Raw genomic sequence first — 17,937 nt, forward strand, 5'->3', positions numbered from 1 at the left:
TTATGTTTGCTCTCTCCCCCTCTCTTTTGCTCTCTCCCTCCCCCCTCTCTTTTGCTCTCTCTCCCTTCCCTCTTTTGCTCTCTCTCCCCCTCTCTTTTGCTCTCTCTCCTCTATCTCTTTTACTCTCTCTCTCTCTCTTTTGCTTTCTCTTCCCCCTCGCTTTTGATCTCTCTCTCACCCTCTTTTTTGCTCTCTCTCCCCCTCTCTTTTGCTCTCTCTCTCCCCTCTCTTTTGTTCTCTCTTTCCCCCTCTCTTTTGCTCTCTCTCCCCCTCTCTTTTGCTCTCTCCCCTTCTCTTTTGCTCTCTCTCCCCCCTCTCTTTTGCTCTCTCTCTCTCTCCCCCCTCTCTTTTGCGCTCTCTCTCTCCCCCTCTCTTTTGCTCTCTCTCTCTCCCCCTCTCTTTTGTTCTCTCTTTCCCCCCTCTCTTTAGCTCTCTCTCCCCCCTCTCTTTTGCTCTCTCCCCTTCTCTTTTGTTCTCTCTCCCCCTCTCTTTTGCTCTCTCTCCCCCTCTCTTTTGCTCTCTTTCTCCCACCTCTCTTTTGTTCTCTCTCTCTCTCCCCCTCTCTTTTGCTCTCTCTCCCTTCTCTCTTTTGCTCTCTCTCCCCCCTCTCTTTTGTTCTCTCTCCCCCTCTCTTTTGCTCTCTCTCCTCTCTCTCTTTTGCTCTCTCTCCCTCTCTCTTTTGCTTTCTCTTCCCCCTCGCTTTTGATCTCTCTCTCACCCTCTTTTTTGTTCTCTCTCCCCCTCTCTTTTGCTCTCTCTCTCCCCCCCCCCCTCTCTTTTGTTCTCTCTTTCCCCCTCTCTTTTGCTCTCTCTCTCCCCTCTCTTTTGCTCTCTCCCCTTCTCTTTTGCTCTCTCTCTCCCCTTTCTTTTGCTCTCTCTCTCTCTCTCTCTCTCTCTCTCCCTCCTCTCTTTTGTTCTCTCTCCCCCCTCTCTTTTGTTCTCTCTCCCCCTTTCTTTTGCTCTCTCTCTCCCCCTCTCTTTTGCTTTCTCTCTCCCCCTCTCTTTTGCTCTCTCTCCCTCTCTCTTTTGCTCTCTCTTCCCTCTTCTCTTTTGCTGTCTCTCTCCCCCTCTCTTTTGCTGTCTCTCTCCCCCTCTTTTGTGCTCTCCCCCTCTCTTTTGCACTCTCTCCCCCTCTCATTTGCGCTCTCTCCCTCTCTTTTGTGCTCTCTCCCCCTCTCTTTTGTGCTTTCTCTCTCTCCCCCTCTCTTTTGCTCTTTATCCCCCTCTCTTTTGTTCTTTATCCCCCTCTCTTTTGCTCTCTCTCCCCTCTCTTTTGCTCTTTATCCACCGCTCTTTTGCTCTCTCTCCCCTCTCTTTTGCTCTCTCTCTCCCCTCTCTTTTGATCTCTCCCTCCCCTCTCTTTTGATCTCTCTCTCCCCTTTTTTTATCTCTCTCTCCCCCTCTCTTTTGCTTTCTCTTTCCCCCCTCTATTTTGCTCTCTCTCTCCCCCTCTCTTTTGCCCTCTCTCCCCCCTTTCTTTTGCTCTCTCTCCCCCTCTATTTTGCTCTTTCTCCCTCCCTCTCTTTTGTGCTCTCTCTCCCCCCTCTCTTTTGCTCTTTTTCTCCCCCTCTCTTTTGATCTCTCTCTCTCCTCTCTTTTGATCTCTCTCTCCCCTCTCTTTTGATCTCTCTCCCCCCTCTCTTTTGTTCTATCTCTCCCCCCTCTCTTTTGCTCTCTCTCCCCTCTCTCTTTTGCTCTCTCTCTCCCTCTCTTTTGCTGTCTCTCTCCACCTCTTTTGTGCTCTCCCCCTCTCATTTGCGCTCTCTCCCTCTCTTTTGTGCTTTCTCTCTCTCTCTCCCCCTCTCTTTTGCTCTTTATCCCCCTCTCTTTTGTTCTTTATCCTCCTCTCTTTTGCTCTCTCTCCCCTCTCTTTTGCTCTTTATCCACCTCTATTTTGCTCTCTCTCTCCCCTCTCTTTTGCTCTCTCTCTCCCCTCTCTTTTGATCTCTCCCTCCCCTCTCTTTTGATCTATCTCTCCCCTTTTTTTATCTCTCTCTCTCCCCCTCTCTTTTGCTCTCTCTTTCCCCCCTCTCTTTTGCTCTCTCTCCCCTCTCTTTTGCTCTCTCTCCCCCCTCTCTTTTGCTCTCTCCCCTCACTCTTTTGCTCTCCCTCCCTCTCTTTTATGCTCTCTCTCCCCCTCTCTTTTGCTCTTTCTCCCTCCCTCTCTTTTGTGCTCTCTCTCTCCCCCCTCTCTTTTGCTCTTTTTCTCCCCCATCTCTTTTGATCTCTCTCCTCTCTTTTGATCTCTCTCTCCCCTTTCTTTTGATCTCTCTCTCCCCCCTCTCTTTTGTTCTCTCTCTCCCCCCTCTCTTTTGCTCTCTCTCCCCCCTCTCTTTTGCTCTCTCTCTCCCCCTCTCTCTTGCTCTCCCTCCCTCCCTCCCTCTCTTTTATGCTCTCTCTCCCCCTCTCTTTTGCTCTCCCTCCCTCTCTTTTGTGCTCTCTCTCCCCCTCTCTTTTGCTCTTTCTCTCCCCCTCTCTTTTGATCTCTCTCTCCCCTCTCTTTTGATTTCTCTCTTTCCCCTCTCTTTTGATCTCTCTATCCCTCCCTCTCTTTTGTTCTCTCTCTTCCCCCTCTCTTTTGCTCTGTCTCTCCCCCTCTCTTTGCTCTCTCCCCCTCTCTTTTGTGCTCTCTCCCCCCCCCCTCTCTTTTGCTCTTTATCTCCCCCTCCTTTTGCTCTCTCTCTACCTCCTCTCTTTTGCTCTCTCTCCCTCTCTCTTTTGCTCTCTCTCTCCCCCCCCCCCCTCTTTTGCTCTCTCTCCCCCCCTCGGGTCCCCCATAATGCCCGGCCCCAGCCACACCCGCTCCCGCCCACCATTCTCGTGCGGACACTTGGACAGAAGATCAGGTAGACTCTAAGGCCAGGTGTGTTTGTCCTCGCGCTATCTCTACTGTGCATGACAGCTTCGGACAAACACACTTATATTATAGGATGGGCCTTATACTGAACAAATAGTTTATTAAAGTTGGGAAATTATAGATGTATTAAATGTACAATTCTATAAATATAGAATCAGCCAATCAGATTGAGCTCGCATTCTATTGGCTGATTGGAACAGCCAATAGAATGCGAACTCAATCTGATTGGCTGATTGGATCAGCCAGGATTGAACTTGAATCTGATTGGCTGATTCAATCATCCAATCAGATTTTTCCTACCTTAATTCCGATTGGCTGATAGAATCCTATCAGCCAATTGGAATTGAAGGGACCCCATTTTGGATGACGTCCCTTAAAGGAGCCTTCATTTGTCGGTAGTCCGTCGGTAAAGAAGGATGTTCTGCGTCGGCGGGATGAAGATTGAAGACCCCGCTTGGAAGATGACATCGCCCGGATAGAAGACTTCTTCAGCGCCTCTTGGAAGATGACATCGCCCGGATGGAAGACTTCTTCAGCGCCGACTGGAGAATCACTTCATCGGATGGAAGATTTCTTCAGCGCCCCTTGGATGATCACTTCTGCCGCTCCGGATCTCCTCTTCGGTTCCATCGCTGCTCGGCTGAGTGAAGACGACTAAAGGTAGGATGATCTTCAGGGGATTAGTGTTAGGTTATTTTAAGGGGGGTTTGGGTTAGATTAGGGGTATGTGGGTGGTGGGTTTTAATGTTGGGGGGGTTGTATTTTTCTTTTACAGGCAAAAGAGCTGAATTCTTTGGGGCATGCCCCCACAAAAGGCCCTTTTAAGGGCTGGTAAGGTAAAAGAGCTTTGAACTTTTTTAATTTAGAATAGGGTAGGGCATTTTTTTTATTTTGGGGGGCTTTGTTATTTTATTAGGGGGCTTAGATTAGGTGTAATTAGCTTAAAATTGTTGTAATATTTTTAAAATGTTTGTAACTTATTTTTTTTATTTTTTGTAACTTAGCTTTTTTTTTAACTTTAGTTAGTTTATGTAATTGTATTTAATTGTAGTTATTTGTAGTTAATTTATTTAATTCATTTAATGATAGTGTAGTGTTAGGTTTAATTGTAACTTAGGTTAGGATTTATTTCACAGGTAAATTTCTCTTTATTTTAGCTAGGTAAGCTATTAAATAGTTAATAACTATTTAATAGCTATTGTACCTAGTTAAAATAAATTGAAAGATGCCTGTAAAATAAATATAAATCCTAAGATAGCTACAATATAATTATTAATTACATTGTAGTTATATTAGGGTTTATTTTAAAGGTAAGTATTTAGTTTTAAATAGGATTAATTTAGTTCATAATAGAAATATTATTTAGATTTATTTAATTAATATTTAAGTTAGGGGGGTGTTAGGATTAGTGTTAGACTTAGGTTTAGGGGTTAACAATTTTATTACAGTGGCGGCGGTGTAGTGGGGGGCAGGATAGGGGTTAATAAATTTATTATAGGTGGCGACGGTGTAGGGGGGGCAGGATAGGGGTTAATAAATTTAATATAGGTTGCGGCAGGGTCAGGGAGCGGCGGTTTAGGGGTTAAACTATTTATTTAGTTGCGGCGAGGTGCGGGATCAGCAGGATAGGGGTTAATAACTTTATTATAGAGGGCGACGGTATAAGGGGGGCAGGATAGGGGTTACTAGGTATAATGTAGGTGGCAGCGGTGTCCGGGAGTGGCGGTTTAGGGGTTAATAAATTTATAAGAGTTGCGGCGGGGTCTAGGAGCGGCGGTTTAGGGGTTAATACATTTATAAGAGTTGTGGCGGGGTCTAGGAGTGGTGGTTTAGGGGTTAGTAACTTTATTTAGTTGCAGGAGGCTCCGGGGGCGCCAGTATAGGGGGTAGAACAGTATAGTATAGTGTGGGTGCTTAGTGACAGGCTAGCAAGAAAGCTGTAAAAAAGCCGAAGAGCAGCAAGATCGGATGAGTGATAACTCTCACAGTCCGCTGCTCATCACCCCGTACTTGGTGCGCGGATTTTTGACAGCTTTTTTGATAACTTAGGCGAATTTTTGCAGGTCCGCGGCGGCGATGTGAGGCGAGCTTAGGCGGGCGTATTGGGCCGGCGAAGGCAGGAAAAGTAGACACGTTGATAACTACCCCCCTTAATCTTTGTTTGGGATGGGGATGACAATTTGTTCTAGACATTTTTTGAATTATTTGAATACTAATACATGAAACTTAAACGGCTAGATTACGAGTTTTTGTCGGTAAGACTTGCGGCTCTAACGCTCCTTTTTTTTCCACCGCTCCCTTAAGCCAACGCTGGTATTACATTTTTTTTTAAACCTGGCGTTATCCGCAAAAAGGTGAGCGTTGAGCAAAATTTAGCTCCACATCTCACCTCAATACCAGCGTTGCTTAAGGTAGCAGTAGGCTGGCAAAACGTGCTTGTGCACGATTTCCCTTAGGAAACAATGGGGCTGAGCTGGGTGAAAAAAAACCTAACACCTGCAAAAAAGCAGCGTTCAGATCCTAACACAGCCCCATTGTTTCCTATGGGGAAAGAAAAAATATGTCTGCACCTTACACCCTAACATGAACCCCAAGTCTAAACACCCCTAATCTTACATTTATTAACCCCTAATCTGCCACCTCCGACATTGTCGCCACCTGCATTATACAATTAACCCCTAATCTGCCGCTCCGGACACCGCCGCCACCTACATTATACTTATAAACCCCTAATCTGCTGCCCCCAACATCGTTGACACCTACATTATAGTTATTAACCCCTAATCTGTCCCCCCCAATGTCGCCGCAACTATATTAAATTAACTAACCCCTAATCTGCCGCCGCAAACGTCGCCCCCGCTATAATAAAGTTATTAACCCCTAAACCTAAATCTAACCCTAACCCTAACAACCCCCTAATTTAAATATAATTTAAATACATCTAAATAAAATAACTACAATTAAATAAATTATTAATATTTCAAACTAAATACTTACCTATAAAATAAACCATAAGATAGCTACAATATAACTAATAGTTACATTGTAGATAGCTTATGATTTATTTTTATTTTACAGGCAACTTTGTATTTATTTTAACTAGGTAAAATAGTTATTAAATAGTTATTAACTATTTAATAACTACCTAGCTAAAATAAGTACAAAATTACCTGTAAAATAAATCCTAACCTAAGTTACAATTACACCTAACACTACACTATCATTAAACTAATTACCTAAACTACCTACAATTAATTACAATTAAATTCAAAAAACTAAATTACGAAAAAAACCCCACTAAATTACAGAAAATAAAAAAAGAATTACAAGAATTTTAAACTAATTACACCTAATCTAATCCCCCTAATAAAATAAAAAGCCCCCCAAAATAATTAAATTTTCCTACCCTATACTAAATTACAAATAGCCCTTAAAAGGGCCTTTTGCGGGGCATTGCCCCAAAGTAATCAGCTCTTTTACCTGTAAAAAAAAATACAATACCCCCCCAACATTACAACCCAGCACCCACACACCCCTAAAACCCACCCAATACCCCCTTAAAAAACATAACACTACCCCATTGAAGATCACCCTACCTTGAGCCGTCTTCACCCAGCCGGGCACAAGTGGTCATCCGATCCGGCCAGAAGTCTTCATCCGATGGGGCAGAAGAGGAAATCCAGACCGGCAGAAGTCTTCATCCTATCCGGGCAGAAGAGGACATCCGGATCGGGAGACGGCTTCATCCAAGCGGCATCTTCTATCTTCTTCCATCCGATGAGGAGCGACTCCATCGTGAAGATATCCGGCGCGGAGCATCCTTCCAGCACGACAGACTAACAACGAATGACGGTTCCTTTAAATGACGTCATCCAAGATGGGGTCCCTCGAATTCTGATTGGCTGATAGCATTCTATCAGCCAATAAGAATTAAGGTAGGAAAAATCTGATTGGTTGATTTAATCAGCCAATCGGACTGAAGTTCAATCCGATTGGCTGATTGAATCAGCCAATAGAATTGACCTTGCATTCTATTGGCTGATCCAATCAGCCAATCGGATTGAACTTCAATCCGATTGGCTGATTAAATCAACCAATCGGATTTTTCCTACCTTAATTCCGATTGGCTTATAGAATCCTATCAGCCAATCGGAATTTGAGGGACGCCATCTTGGATGACGTCATTTAAAGGAACCATCATTCATCGTTAGTCCGTCGTGCTGGAAGGATGCTCCGCGCCGGGTGTCTTCAAGATGGAGTCGCTCCTCGGCGGATGGAAGAAGATAGAAGATGCCGCTTGGATGAAGCCTTCTCCCGGTCCGGATGTCCTCTTCTGCCCGGATAGGATGAAGACTTCTGCCGGTCTGGATGTCCTCTTCTGCCCCATCGGATGAAGACTTCTAGCCGAATCGGATGACCACTTGTGCCTGGCTGGGTGAAGACGGCTCAAGGTAGGGTGATCTTCAATGGGGTAGTGTTAGGTCTTTTTAAGGGGGTATTGGGTGGGTTTTAGAGTGGGGGTGTGTGGGTGGTGGGTTGTAATGTTGGGGGGGGTATTGTATTTTTTTTTTACAGGTAAAAGAGCTGATTACTTTGGGGCAATGCCCCGCAAAAGGCCCTTTTAAGGGCTATTTGTAATTTAATATAGGGTAGGGCATTTTATTATTTTGGGGGGGCTTTTTTATTTTATTAGGGGGATTAGATTCGGTGTAATTAGTTTAAACTTCTTGTAATTTTTTTTCCCTGTAATTTAGTGGGGGTTTTTTCTCGTAATTTAGTTATTGAATTTAATTGTAATTAATTGTAGGTAGTTTAGGTAATTTATTTAATGATAGTGTAGTGTTAGTTGTAATTGTAACTTAGGTTAGGATTTATTTTACAGGTAATTTTGTACTTATTTTAGCTAGGTAGTTATTAAATAGTTAATAACTATTTAATAACTATTGTACCTAGTTAAAATAAATACAAAGTTGCTTGGGAAATAAATATAAATCCTAAGCTAGCTACAATGTAACTATTAGTTATATTGTAGCTAGCTTAGGGTTTATTTTATCTGTAAGTATTTAGTTTTAAATAGGAATAATTTATTTAATTTTGTTAAATTTATTTCGTTTAATTCAAATTATATTTAAGTTAGGGGGGGTTAGGGTTAGGTTTAGATTTAGGTTTAGGGGTTAATACCTTTAATATAGTAGCGGCGATGTTGGGGTGGCAGATTAGGGGTTAATAAATTAAGTAGGTGTCGGCGATGTTAGGGCAGGCAGATTAGGTGTTAATAAAATTTAACTAGTGTTTGCGAGGCGGGAGTGCGGCGGTTTAGGGGTTAATACATTTATTAAAGTGGTGGCGATGTCCGGTCGGCAGATTAGGGGTTAATAATTGTAGGTAGGTGGCGGCGACGTTGGGGGCGGCAGATTAGGGGTTAATAAATATAATGTAGGTGTCGGCGATGTTAGGGGCAGCAGATTAGGGGTTCATAGGTATAATGTAGGTGGCGGCGATGTCCGGTCGGCAGATTAGGGGTTAATAATTGTAGGTAGGTGGCGGCGACATTGGGGGCGGCAGATTAGGGGTTAATAAATATAATGTAGGTGTCGGCGATGTTAGGGGCAGCAGATTAGGGGTTCATAGGTATAATGTAGGTGGCGGCGATGTCCGGTCGGCAGATTAGGGGTTAAAAAAATGATTATAGTGTTTGCGATGTGTGGGGGCCTCGGTTTAGCGGTTAATAGGTAGTTTCTGGGTGTTAGTGTACTTTTTAGCAATTTAGTTAAGAGTTTTATGTTCCGCCGTTAGCCCATAAAACTCTTAACTACTGACATTTAAATGCGTTAGAAGTCTTGACAGGAGAGGGTCTACCGCTCACTTCTTCCAAGACTCATAATACCAGCGTTAGGCAAGTTTCATTAAAAAGATAAGATACGCAACTGACGTAAGGGGATTTGCGGTAGCCTCGAGTCGCGGAAGAAAAGTAAGCGGTAGACCCTTTCCTGCCTGACTCGTAATATCAGCGGGCGTTAAAAAGCAGCGTTGGGACCTCTCAACGCTGCTTTTTAAGGCTAACGCCAAACTCGTAATCCAGGCGAAAATTTGTAGAAAGAGTACTGTACAACAGAAGGGAAATTATTATTTTGGATGTTACACTAAAAATGAATCCCTTGACAAATGCAATAGAAACACACTATCGTAAACCTACAGCAGGGAATACAATTCTCTACTATAGATTTTGTGAGGGAGTTAAGGTGTGTGGAACTTAGAATGCAGGAACAGTTACACAGAACAATGAAAGTCTTTTGAAAGCTTTACTGATTGATAAACAAAAGAACAGTTGGTAGTTCAGATTGAAGGTCACAGCAAGAACATTAGCCTTATGCAAAACACTAAAGTCCAATACAAGTTTCACAATATTTTAAGTAGTTTGCAGTAACTAAGTCCAATAGACACTAGTACTTAAATTGAACAGTAAAGGGTGATGCTGTCACAGAATACCTGATAGATACAGCAGACACAGCTAGTGAGAGGAAACCAGACACAGGTTTCTCAGCAGGCACAGAATACCCAGCGGGTACTGTCGGTGAGACTGTCACAGGATACCAGTTAGATACTTCAGGTACAGCTGGATTGAAGAAGGCTGTCACTGGTATGGTAGACAAAGGTTTCTAAGCAAGTACAGGATACCCAGTGGGTACTGTTGGTGAGACTTATGTGATACCAGATAGGTACTGCAGATACAGTTGGATTGAAGAAGGCTGTCACTGGTATGTGAGACACAGGTTTCTCAGCAGGCCCATGATACCTAGCAGGCAGGGCTGGCATTTGGGCAAGGCGATCAAGGCGGCCACCTCGGGCCCCACGGTCAGGGGGCCCCGCTGCACCGGCTAAAAAAAAATAAAAAATTCTGACATTTTTTTTTAAAAAATGGCGCCATTTTTTAATTTTGGGCGCAAATTTACAGTTAGCAGCACCGCCATTCAGGAGCAGAACTTATCCCCCTGGGACACCATCAGCATTAAAATATGGGCCAGATGTGTGATGTGGCCGCCGTGTGACACCACTCACATGTCTGCGGGCCAGGAGAGCAGGTGTAGGGCGGAGTTGTACAGCCAGGACTGGGGGCAGAGTGAAAGGGAAGCTGCGGAGCCCTTTATAAGGTGATGGGGAAGCGAGCACAAGCTGTGTAAGGGGATCTGCCTGAGGCACTGCGGCTGCTACGGAGCTGATCACTGCAACAGGTGAGTCACCCTGTCACTGCCTGGCTGTCCCATTCACTTACGATGACCTAAACCCAGTTAAGCTGTCACTGAGAGTGACCCATATTTGGTCAGTAACCAAAATGACATTCACACAATTGCTATGACCAAACACCATTTATGTATATTACATCAGCTTTTACTGTGTCCAGTGTCCTATATCACATACAACTGATCCTGTCGTGACCCATATCCCATGCATGCAGATATGGTGACCCAAATCAAATGACATGAACATAACCAGTGACCAATATCCCATGCATGCAGATATCATATCTGCATGCATGGGATATTGGTCACTGGTTATGTACATGTCATTTGTGTCACCATATCTGCATGCATGGGATATTGGTCACTGGTTATGTTCATGTCATTTGGGTCACCATATCTGAGATATGGGGACCTAAATGACATGAACATAACCGGTGACCAATATCCCATGCATGCAGATATGGTGACCACTGTGACCCAAATGGCATGAACATAACCAGTGACCAATATCCCATGCATGCAGATATGGTGGCACAAATTACATGTATATAACCAGTATCCCATAACTGCAGAAACTGTAACCAATTTCCCAAGCATGCAGATTTGGTTACCCAAATGTGTCTATAATCTGTGACAGATATCCCATAACTGCAGGTACTTTGAACTTTATCTGATACATGCAGATATGGTGTCCCAAGTAATATGTGTAAATAACCTGTGACCAGTATCCCATAACCGCAGATATTATGACCCATATCCCAGACCCAAATGGTACCGTATGTGTATATAATCTCTGACCAGTATCTCATAACTGCAGATTGGATACTTTTCTGCCAGCCAGATCATATTTTATTAATTATGAAATATGTGGTGAGCATCACAATGGAGAGAGTATTGTACCTTATGCAGCAGATAGTGACTTAGCAGTGCTAAATACATGTGGTGAGCAGCAGATTATGTGCAGCAGATAGAGACATAGCAGTGCTAAATACATATGGTGAGCAGCAGATTATGTGCAGCAGATAGTGACATAGCAGTGCTAAATACATTTGGTGAGCAGCAGATTATGTGCAGCAGATAGCAACATAGCAGTGCTAAATACATGTGGTGAGCAGCAGATTATGTGCTGCAGATAGCGACATAGCAGTAGGGTTGCCACCCGTCCCTTAAAATACAGAACCATTATAAGTTACACATGCTGCAGGGTGTACAGGGGGGAATAGGAATAGTGCTGTCCAGAAACACAATACATGTTCCTCCCTGCACACCCTGCAGCATGTGTAACTCATAAGTGTCCAAGAAAACATGGCTGAGGTGGCAACCCTACATAGCAGTGATAAATAAATGTGGTGAGCAGCAGATTATGTGCAGCAGATAGCGACATAGCAGTGCTAAATACATGTGGTGAGCAGCAGATTATGTGCAACAGATAGCTACATAGCAGTGATAAATACATGTGGTGAGCAGCAGATAATGTGCAGCAGATAGTGATATAGCAGTGCTAAATACATGTGATGAGCAGCAGATTGAATGAGAGAACAGCACCTCCTATTTAAACTGAGAAAACAAAGCACTTAGATGTATTTTAAAACGTCAGAGTGATTTACATAATTTGTTAAACTCTGCATACAGCTTTGATGTTTATTTGTTAACATGTGGGATGTGTGGGTGGGGGGGCAGTATGTGTGTGTGTGGGGGGGACTGTGTGTGTGGGGGGCTGTGTGTGTGTGGGGGCTGTGTGTTTGGGGGGAGCTGTGTGTGTGTATGGGATGTGTATGTGTGTGGAATGTGTGTGTGGGGGCTGTGTGTGTGTGTGGGGGGAGCTGTGTATGTGTGTGGGCTGTGTGTGTGGCTGGGGGCTGTGTGTGTGGGGGGGCTGTTTGGGGGGGGGGGGGCTATGTGTGTGTGGGGGCTGTGTGTGTGTGGGGGGGCTGTATGTGTGTGTGGGGGGGCTGTGTATGTGTGAGATGTGTATGTGTGTGTGTGTGTGGGGGGGGGCTGTGTGTGTGTGGGATGTGTATGTGTGTGGGGGGTTCTGTGTGTGTGTGGGGCTGTATGTGTGTGGGGGGCTGTGTGTGGGGGCTATGTGTGTGTGTGGGGGGGCTGTGTGTGTGTGGGGGGGGCTGTGTGTGGGCTGTGTGTGTGTGGGCTGTGTATGTGTGTGGGATGTGTATGTGTGTGGGATGTGTATCTGTGTGGGATGTGTGTGTGTCTGTGGGCTGTGTATGTGTGTGTGTGGGCTGTGTATGTGTGTGTGTGGGCTGTGTATGTGTGTGGGGGGCTGTGTGTGGGGTGTGTATGTGTGGGCTGTGTATGTGTGTGTGGGAGGGCTGTGTGTGGGGGCTGTGTATGTGTGTGTGGGCTGTGTATGTGTGTGTGTGGACTGTATATGTGTGAGCTGTGTATGTGTGTGTGGGCTGTGTATGTGTGGACTGTGTATGTGTGTTGGATGTGTATGTGTGTGGGATGTGTGTGTGTGTGTGTCTGTGGGCGTGTGTGTGTCTGTGGGCTGTGTGTGTCTGTGGGCTGTGTATGTGTCTTTGGGATGTGTATGTGTGTGTGGGCTGTGTATGTGTGTGTGGGCTGTGTATGTGTGTGTGTGTGTGTGTGAGAAAGAGAAAGTGTTTGGGGAGTGTGTGTGTGGGCTGTGTATGTGTGGGCTGTGTATGTGTGTGTGTGTGTGGGGGGGCTGTGTATGTGTGTGGGCGGCTGTGTGTATGGTTGCCACCTCAGCCATGTTTTCCTGGACACTTATGAGTTACACATGCTGCAGGGTGTGCAGGGAGGAACATGTATTGTGTTTCTGGATAGCACTATATATATGCACTATTCATATTCCTCATTTGCAAACCCTGCAGCATGTATAACTTATAAGTGTCCAGGAAAACATGGCTGAGGTGGCAACCCTAGGTGTGTGTGTGTGTGTGTGTGTGGGGGGGGGGTCTGTGTGTGTGTGTGTGTGGGGGGGGGGGGGCTGTGTGTGTATATAATATATTGTCTGTGTACCTGTGTATGTGTCTGAGTGTGGATGTATGTGTATATATGTATCTGTGTGTGTGTGTGTGTATTATATCTGTGTGGTACAGTGCATTGCCCCATTTCTTTAAGTATTTTTTGTTCTGGGTAGAGGCCACCACGCTGTCATTCTGACTAAGGATCTGCACTTGCTAGGGCCGGCCCTGGCGTCTCTGTAATGTTCTTGTTATCATAAGAAAACACATAAAAATACCCAGTTCAACTCAACTGTCCTTAATTGTCAGCATAACTCTTCATTATATACACAAACAGTTGTTCCAATAGTACAAATGGTATATTGCAATATATACAATGTTATAGTGCTCCACATTAGTGGATTTGTATGTTTGTTTGTTTTTAAAATGTTGTGCATTACCTTAAATTATTTTGCTCCCATTTTTTTTCCATTTTAAAAACTGTGAAGGCGGAGTTGGAGGTGGAGATGGGGGGGAGTTGGAAGTGGAGACGGGGCGGGGAGAAAGGGGGACCCATTTTGTCATCCTGCCTTGGGCCCCGCAATGGCTAGTGGCGACCCTGCCAGCGGGTACTGTTGATGAGACTGTCACGAGATACTAGATAGGTACAGAAGGCACAGGAACAAGGTAAGCATACACAGGTATCAAGTTAGTCTGCTTGGCTTTCAGGAACTAGATGAGCATAAACAGGTACAAGGTAAGTATGCTTGGTCTCTAGAGCAAGGTGAGCATACACAGGAATCTAGCAAGTATGCTTTGTCTCTGCAACAAGGTGATCAAATGCAGGTACAAGATAAGTATGCTTGGTCTCCCAAGCAAGGTGAGCATACACAGGTATCAAGTAATTATGCTTGGTCTCAGGAGCATGTGAGCATATGGGGGTACAAGGTAAGTATGCTTGGTCTCTGGAACAAGGTGAGCATAGGCAGGTACAAGGCAACATGTGCATACACATGTATCAGGTAAGTATGTGAGGTGTCTGGAGCAAGGTGAGCATACACAGGTGCAAAGTAAGTATACTAGTTGAGCACACAAAGGTATCAGATAAGTATGCTTGGTCTCTGAAGACAGGAACAAGGTAAGTAAGGCAATAACTCAATCCAGAGTGATGCACTGGGTTAGCTTTTATAGGAACTAGAGAACTTAGAGACGCACTCACTGAGACAGAACAAAAGCTAGAAAAACTTCTGTGCTTGTCCACAAGGCCAGTGCCACTCATGGTGCAGTCTCTTTTTGCACACTATGCCTTTTCACAGAGAAAAAATATCCTGTAGCATATCAGTCTGATCCTGCCCAATGACAGTCCAGCACCGAAATACCAGGCAATTCCTCTCTGAACAAGACAAACAACAAACCCCAGACGTACGTTTCGGCCTCTCTTGGGCCTCGTCAGTGAGGTGCAGTTGCATATCTCTAGGGCATGTGTGCAAGGAGTCCATATCTGGTTTCCCCCTTTTACTCTTAGGGAGACCTAAGAGTACTTTACATAAAAACAAGAGAACTGAGAGACACACTCACTGAGACAGAACAAAAGCTAGAAAAATGTCCGTGCTTGTCCACAAGGCCAGTGCCACTCAGGGTGCAGTCTCTTTTTTTTCCTTTCATGATTCAGACAGAGCATGCAATTTTAAGCAACTTTCTAATTTACTCCAATTATCAATTTTTCTTTATATTATTGCTATGTTTATTTGAAAAGCAAGAATATAAGTTTAGAAGCCGGCCCATTTTTAATTAACAATCTGGGTTGTCTCTGCTGATCGGTGGATAAATGCTGTCCAGGGTGTGGAACCAAAAATTGGCAGGCTCCTTAGCTTAGATGCCTTATTTTTCAAATAAAGATAGCAAGAGAATGAAGAAATTGATAATAGGAGTAAATTAGAAAGTTGCTTAAAATGTCATGCTCTATCTGAATCATGAAAGAAAGAAATGTGGGTTTAGTATTCCTTTAGATCTAGGCAGCGTGCACCTGCGTGCGTCTAGAGAAGCTTCAGCAGAGGCAGGGTTTGCCAAGATTGGAGGGGATGGTAAGTCCCTTACACATCTTGTCATCCCCGACATACAGTCAAAGGTATTCCCTAGGGCCAAAATATAGGAGCAAAAAGGAATTGCACTAACAATGTGGACTATGATATTTGTGTAGACAACTTTACAAATCATTTGAGAAAAAAAGGGGTTATAATGAGGAGAGGTTTATACAAATTATGACAAAGGTTGATACAATCCCTAGATTGGAATTGTTATACTATAAGTCAAGTAACCAAATAGAAAAGCAATATAAAAATAGACCTTTTTTATTACTAATCATAGTTCGGAGTTTCAGAAATTGAGTAAAATTACACAAGAAGCTTTGCCAATTCTTTTTACTGATTCTACTTTAAAAAATGTTATAGGAGGTTGCCGATTTGTTTCTAAAAAAGTAAAAACTATAGGCAACATTGTTTCACCTTCAATGCTGCCTAGGGTAGACCAACAACACTGGATACGGGTCAGATTTTAAAACTGTGATTTGTTAGGGAGGGCCCTATGTTCAAGTACACAGTTACTTGAAAACAGTATAAGAAATTTTATTTATGAATTGTAGTTTATAAAAAATCAACACAATGTCCATATTTGAATTTGAATCCCCGATGCGTGACGTCAATTACACGCATCTCACGAGAGCTCTGACTGAAATCACGCGATACATCTTCTGTAAACTGTACTTTCCATACGTGGGTTACGTTCATTTTTGTATATCGCGATACTAATCTCCTAAAGCCAGTATTATTGCAGTTGCAAGCGCCGTTGTTCTCTTTCTTACCTACGTGCGCGCTCTTGATATTTTGTTCTTAGCGCTGCTGCTTGGATGAAAATGGCGGGTGAGGTTGGAAATGGAGATGAAATGACACTGCCAGTTGGGAAGGCGGAAGGTAAGCTATATGTGAGATTGTGAAAAATGACTGGGAGTTTGAGTGAAATACTCTCGTCTGTGTCTGTAAAAGAGTTATGTTAGCTTTGTGTCGGACCTGAGCGATGGATGCGCGAGACAAGGCCACATGTGAGTGGGAGGAAGTGCGGATTGAATCATTAAAGGGATCTAATATTTTTTCCTTAAAATTATACGATGTCATTTACAGGAATGTGCTTGGTGTACAGTAGAATACTAATATATAATTGCATGTGTTTTTGTTCCTTGTTTTCGGCTTGTCCTACTAGGCACTTAATGGTCAGGTCAATTCCATGGGTAACTCTAAAAGCCTTTTTTTCCTGGCGTTTTTTTTACATTTATTTATAAATAATGCAGAGCTTTACACTTTTTAGTTAAAGGGACAGTAAAGTCATAATTAGACATTCACGATTCAGACAGAGCATTCAATTTTAAACAACTTTCCAATTTACTTCTATTTATTTCCTTCTCTTGTTATCCTTTGCTGAAAGGTTTATCTAGGAAAGCTCAGGATCAGCAACGAACCTATGCACTGTTGCTGATTTGTGACTGTGTATGTAAATATATATATATATATAAATTTTCTTTGGATTTGCTGCATGTGATCAAGGCTCCAGTGGTAGCTGAAACGTTATGCTTACTTGGCATTAAATTGGTGTTTATACATATCTCTGGTGCTGGCTGTTATTGATGTGGGATACTATGGATCAACACCGGGTCCAGTCCTCCTCCAGTGTATACTATTTTGGATGCAATTTGGCGGTGCACAGAGTGGTTGTGAGAGTTGGTGAGTGCTGATCTTCTGTATATAAATAAAGCCATACCATCAGATGGCACTACCAATTCATTAAATAAATTAAAAGGTAGACAGAAACACAGAAAACATTTGGGGGAGGGAGAGAGAGACACTGAGGGTTAGAGAGAAAGAGACACTGAGGGTTAGAGAGAAAGAGACACTGAGGGTTAGAGAGAAAGAGACACTGAGGGTTAGAGAGAAAGAGACACTGAGGGTTAGAGAGAAAGAGACACTGAGGGTTAGAGAGAAAGAGACACTGAGGGCTAGAGAGAAAGAGACACTGAGGGCTAGAGAGAAAGAGACACTGAGGGTTAGAGAGAAAGAGACACTGAGGGTTAGAGAGAAAGAGACACTGAGGGTTAGAGAGAAAGAGACACTGAGGGTTAGAGAGAAAGAGACACTGAGGGTTAGAGAGAAAGAGACACTGAGGGTTAGAGAGAAAGAGACACTGAGGGTTAGAGAGAAAGAGACACTGAGGGTTAGAGAGAAAGAGACACTGAGGGTTAGAGAGAAAGAGACACTGAGGGTTAGAGAGAAAGAGACACTGAGGGTTAGAGAGAAAGAGACACTGAGGGTTAGAGAGAAAGAGACACTGAGGGTTAGAGAGAAAGAGACACTGAGGGTTAGAGAGAAAGAGACACTGAGGGTTAGAGAGAAAGAGACACTGAGGGTTAGAGAGAAAGAGACACTGAGGGTTAGAGAGAAAGAGACACTGAGGGTTAGAGAGAAAGAGACACTGAGGGCTAGAGAGAAAGAGACACTGAGGGTTAGAGAGAAAGAGACACTGAGGGTTAGAGAGAAAGAGACACTGAGGGTTAGAGAGAAAGAGACACTGAGGGTTAGAGAGAAAGAGACACTGAGGGTTAGAGAGAAAGAGACACTGAGGGTTAGAGAGAAAGAGACACTGAGGGTTAGAGAGAAAGAGACACTGAGGGCTAGAGAGAAAGAGACACTGAGGGCTAGAGAGAAAGAGACACTGAGGGCTAGAGAGAAAGAGACACTGAGGGCTAGAGAGAAAGAGACACTGAGGGCTAGAGAGAAAGAGACACTGAGGGTTAGAGAGAAAGAGACACTGAGGGTTAGAGAGAAAGAGACACTGAGGGCTAGAGAGAAAGAGACACTGAGGG

At 43.9% G+C, this 17,937-nt stretch overlaps 1 protein-coding gene across 3 annotated transcripts in view; it reads left to right on the forward strand.

Annotated features, from left to right (window-relative positions):
• The first annotated feature begins 15,798 nt into the window (after positions 1 to 15,798).
• Positions 15,799 to 17,937, forward strand: part of ZNF346 (zinc finger protein 346) — a 110,983-nt gene continuing 108,844 nt past the window's right edge. Inside the window, exon 1 of one of the 3 annotated variants that reach the window (XM_053717053.1) lies at positions 15,799 to 15,997. Coding sequence is in view for 2 of the 3 variants with exons in the window: in XM_053717052.1 (XP_053573027.1) it covers positions 15,934 to 15,997 (64 nt within the window). In the remaining variant the exon portion in view is untranslated. The remainder of the gene's footprint in view (positions 15,998 to 17,937) is intronic. The other 2 variants (XM_053717052.1, XM_053717054.1) reach the window with 2 other exon arrangements.

This window comes from Bombina bombina, chromosome 6, assembly GCF_027579735.1.
Source record: "Bombina bombina isolate aBomBom1 chromosome 6, aBomBom1.pri, whole genome shotgun sequence".
Lineage (NCBI taxonomy): Eukaryota > Metazoa > Chordata > Amphibia > Anura > Bombinatoridae > Bombina > Bombina bombina.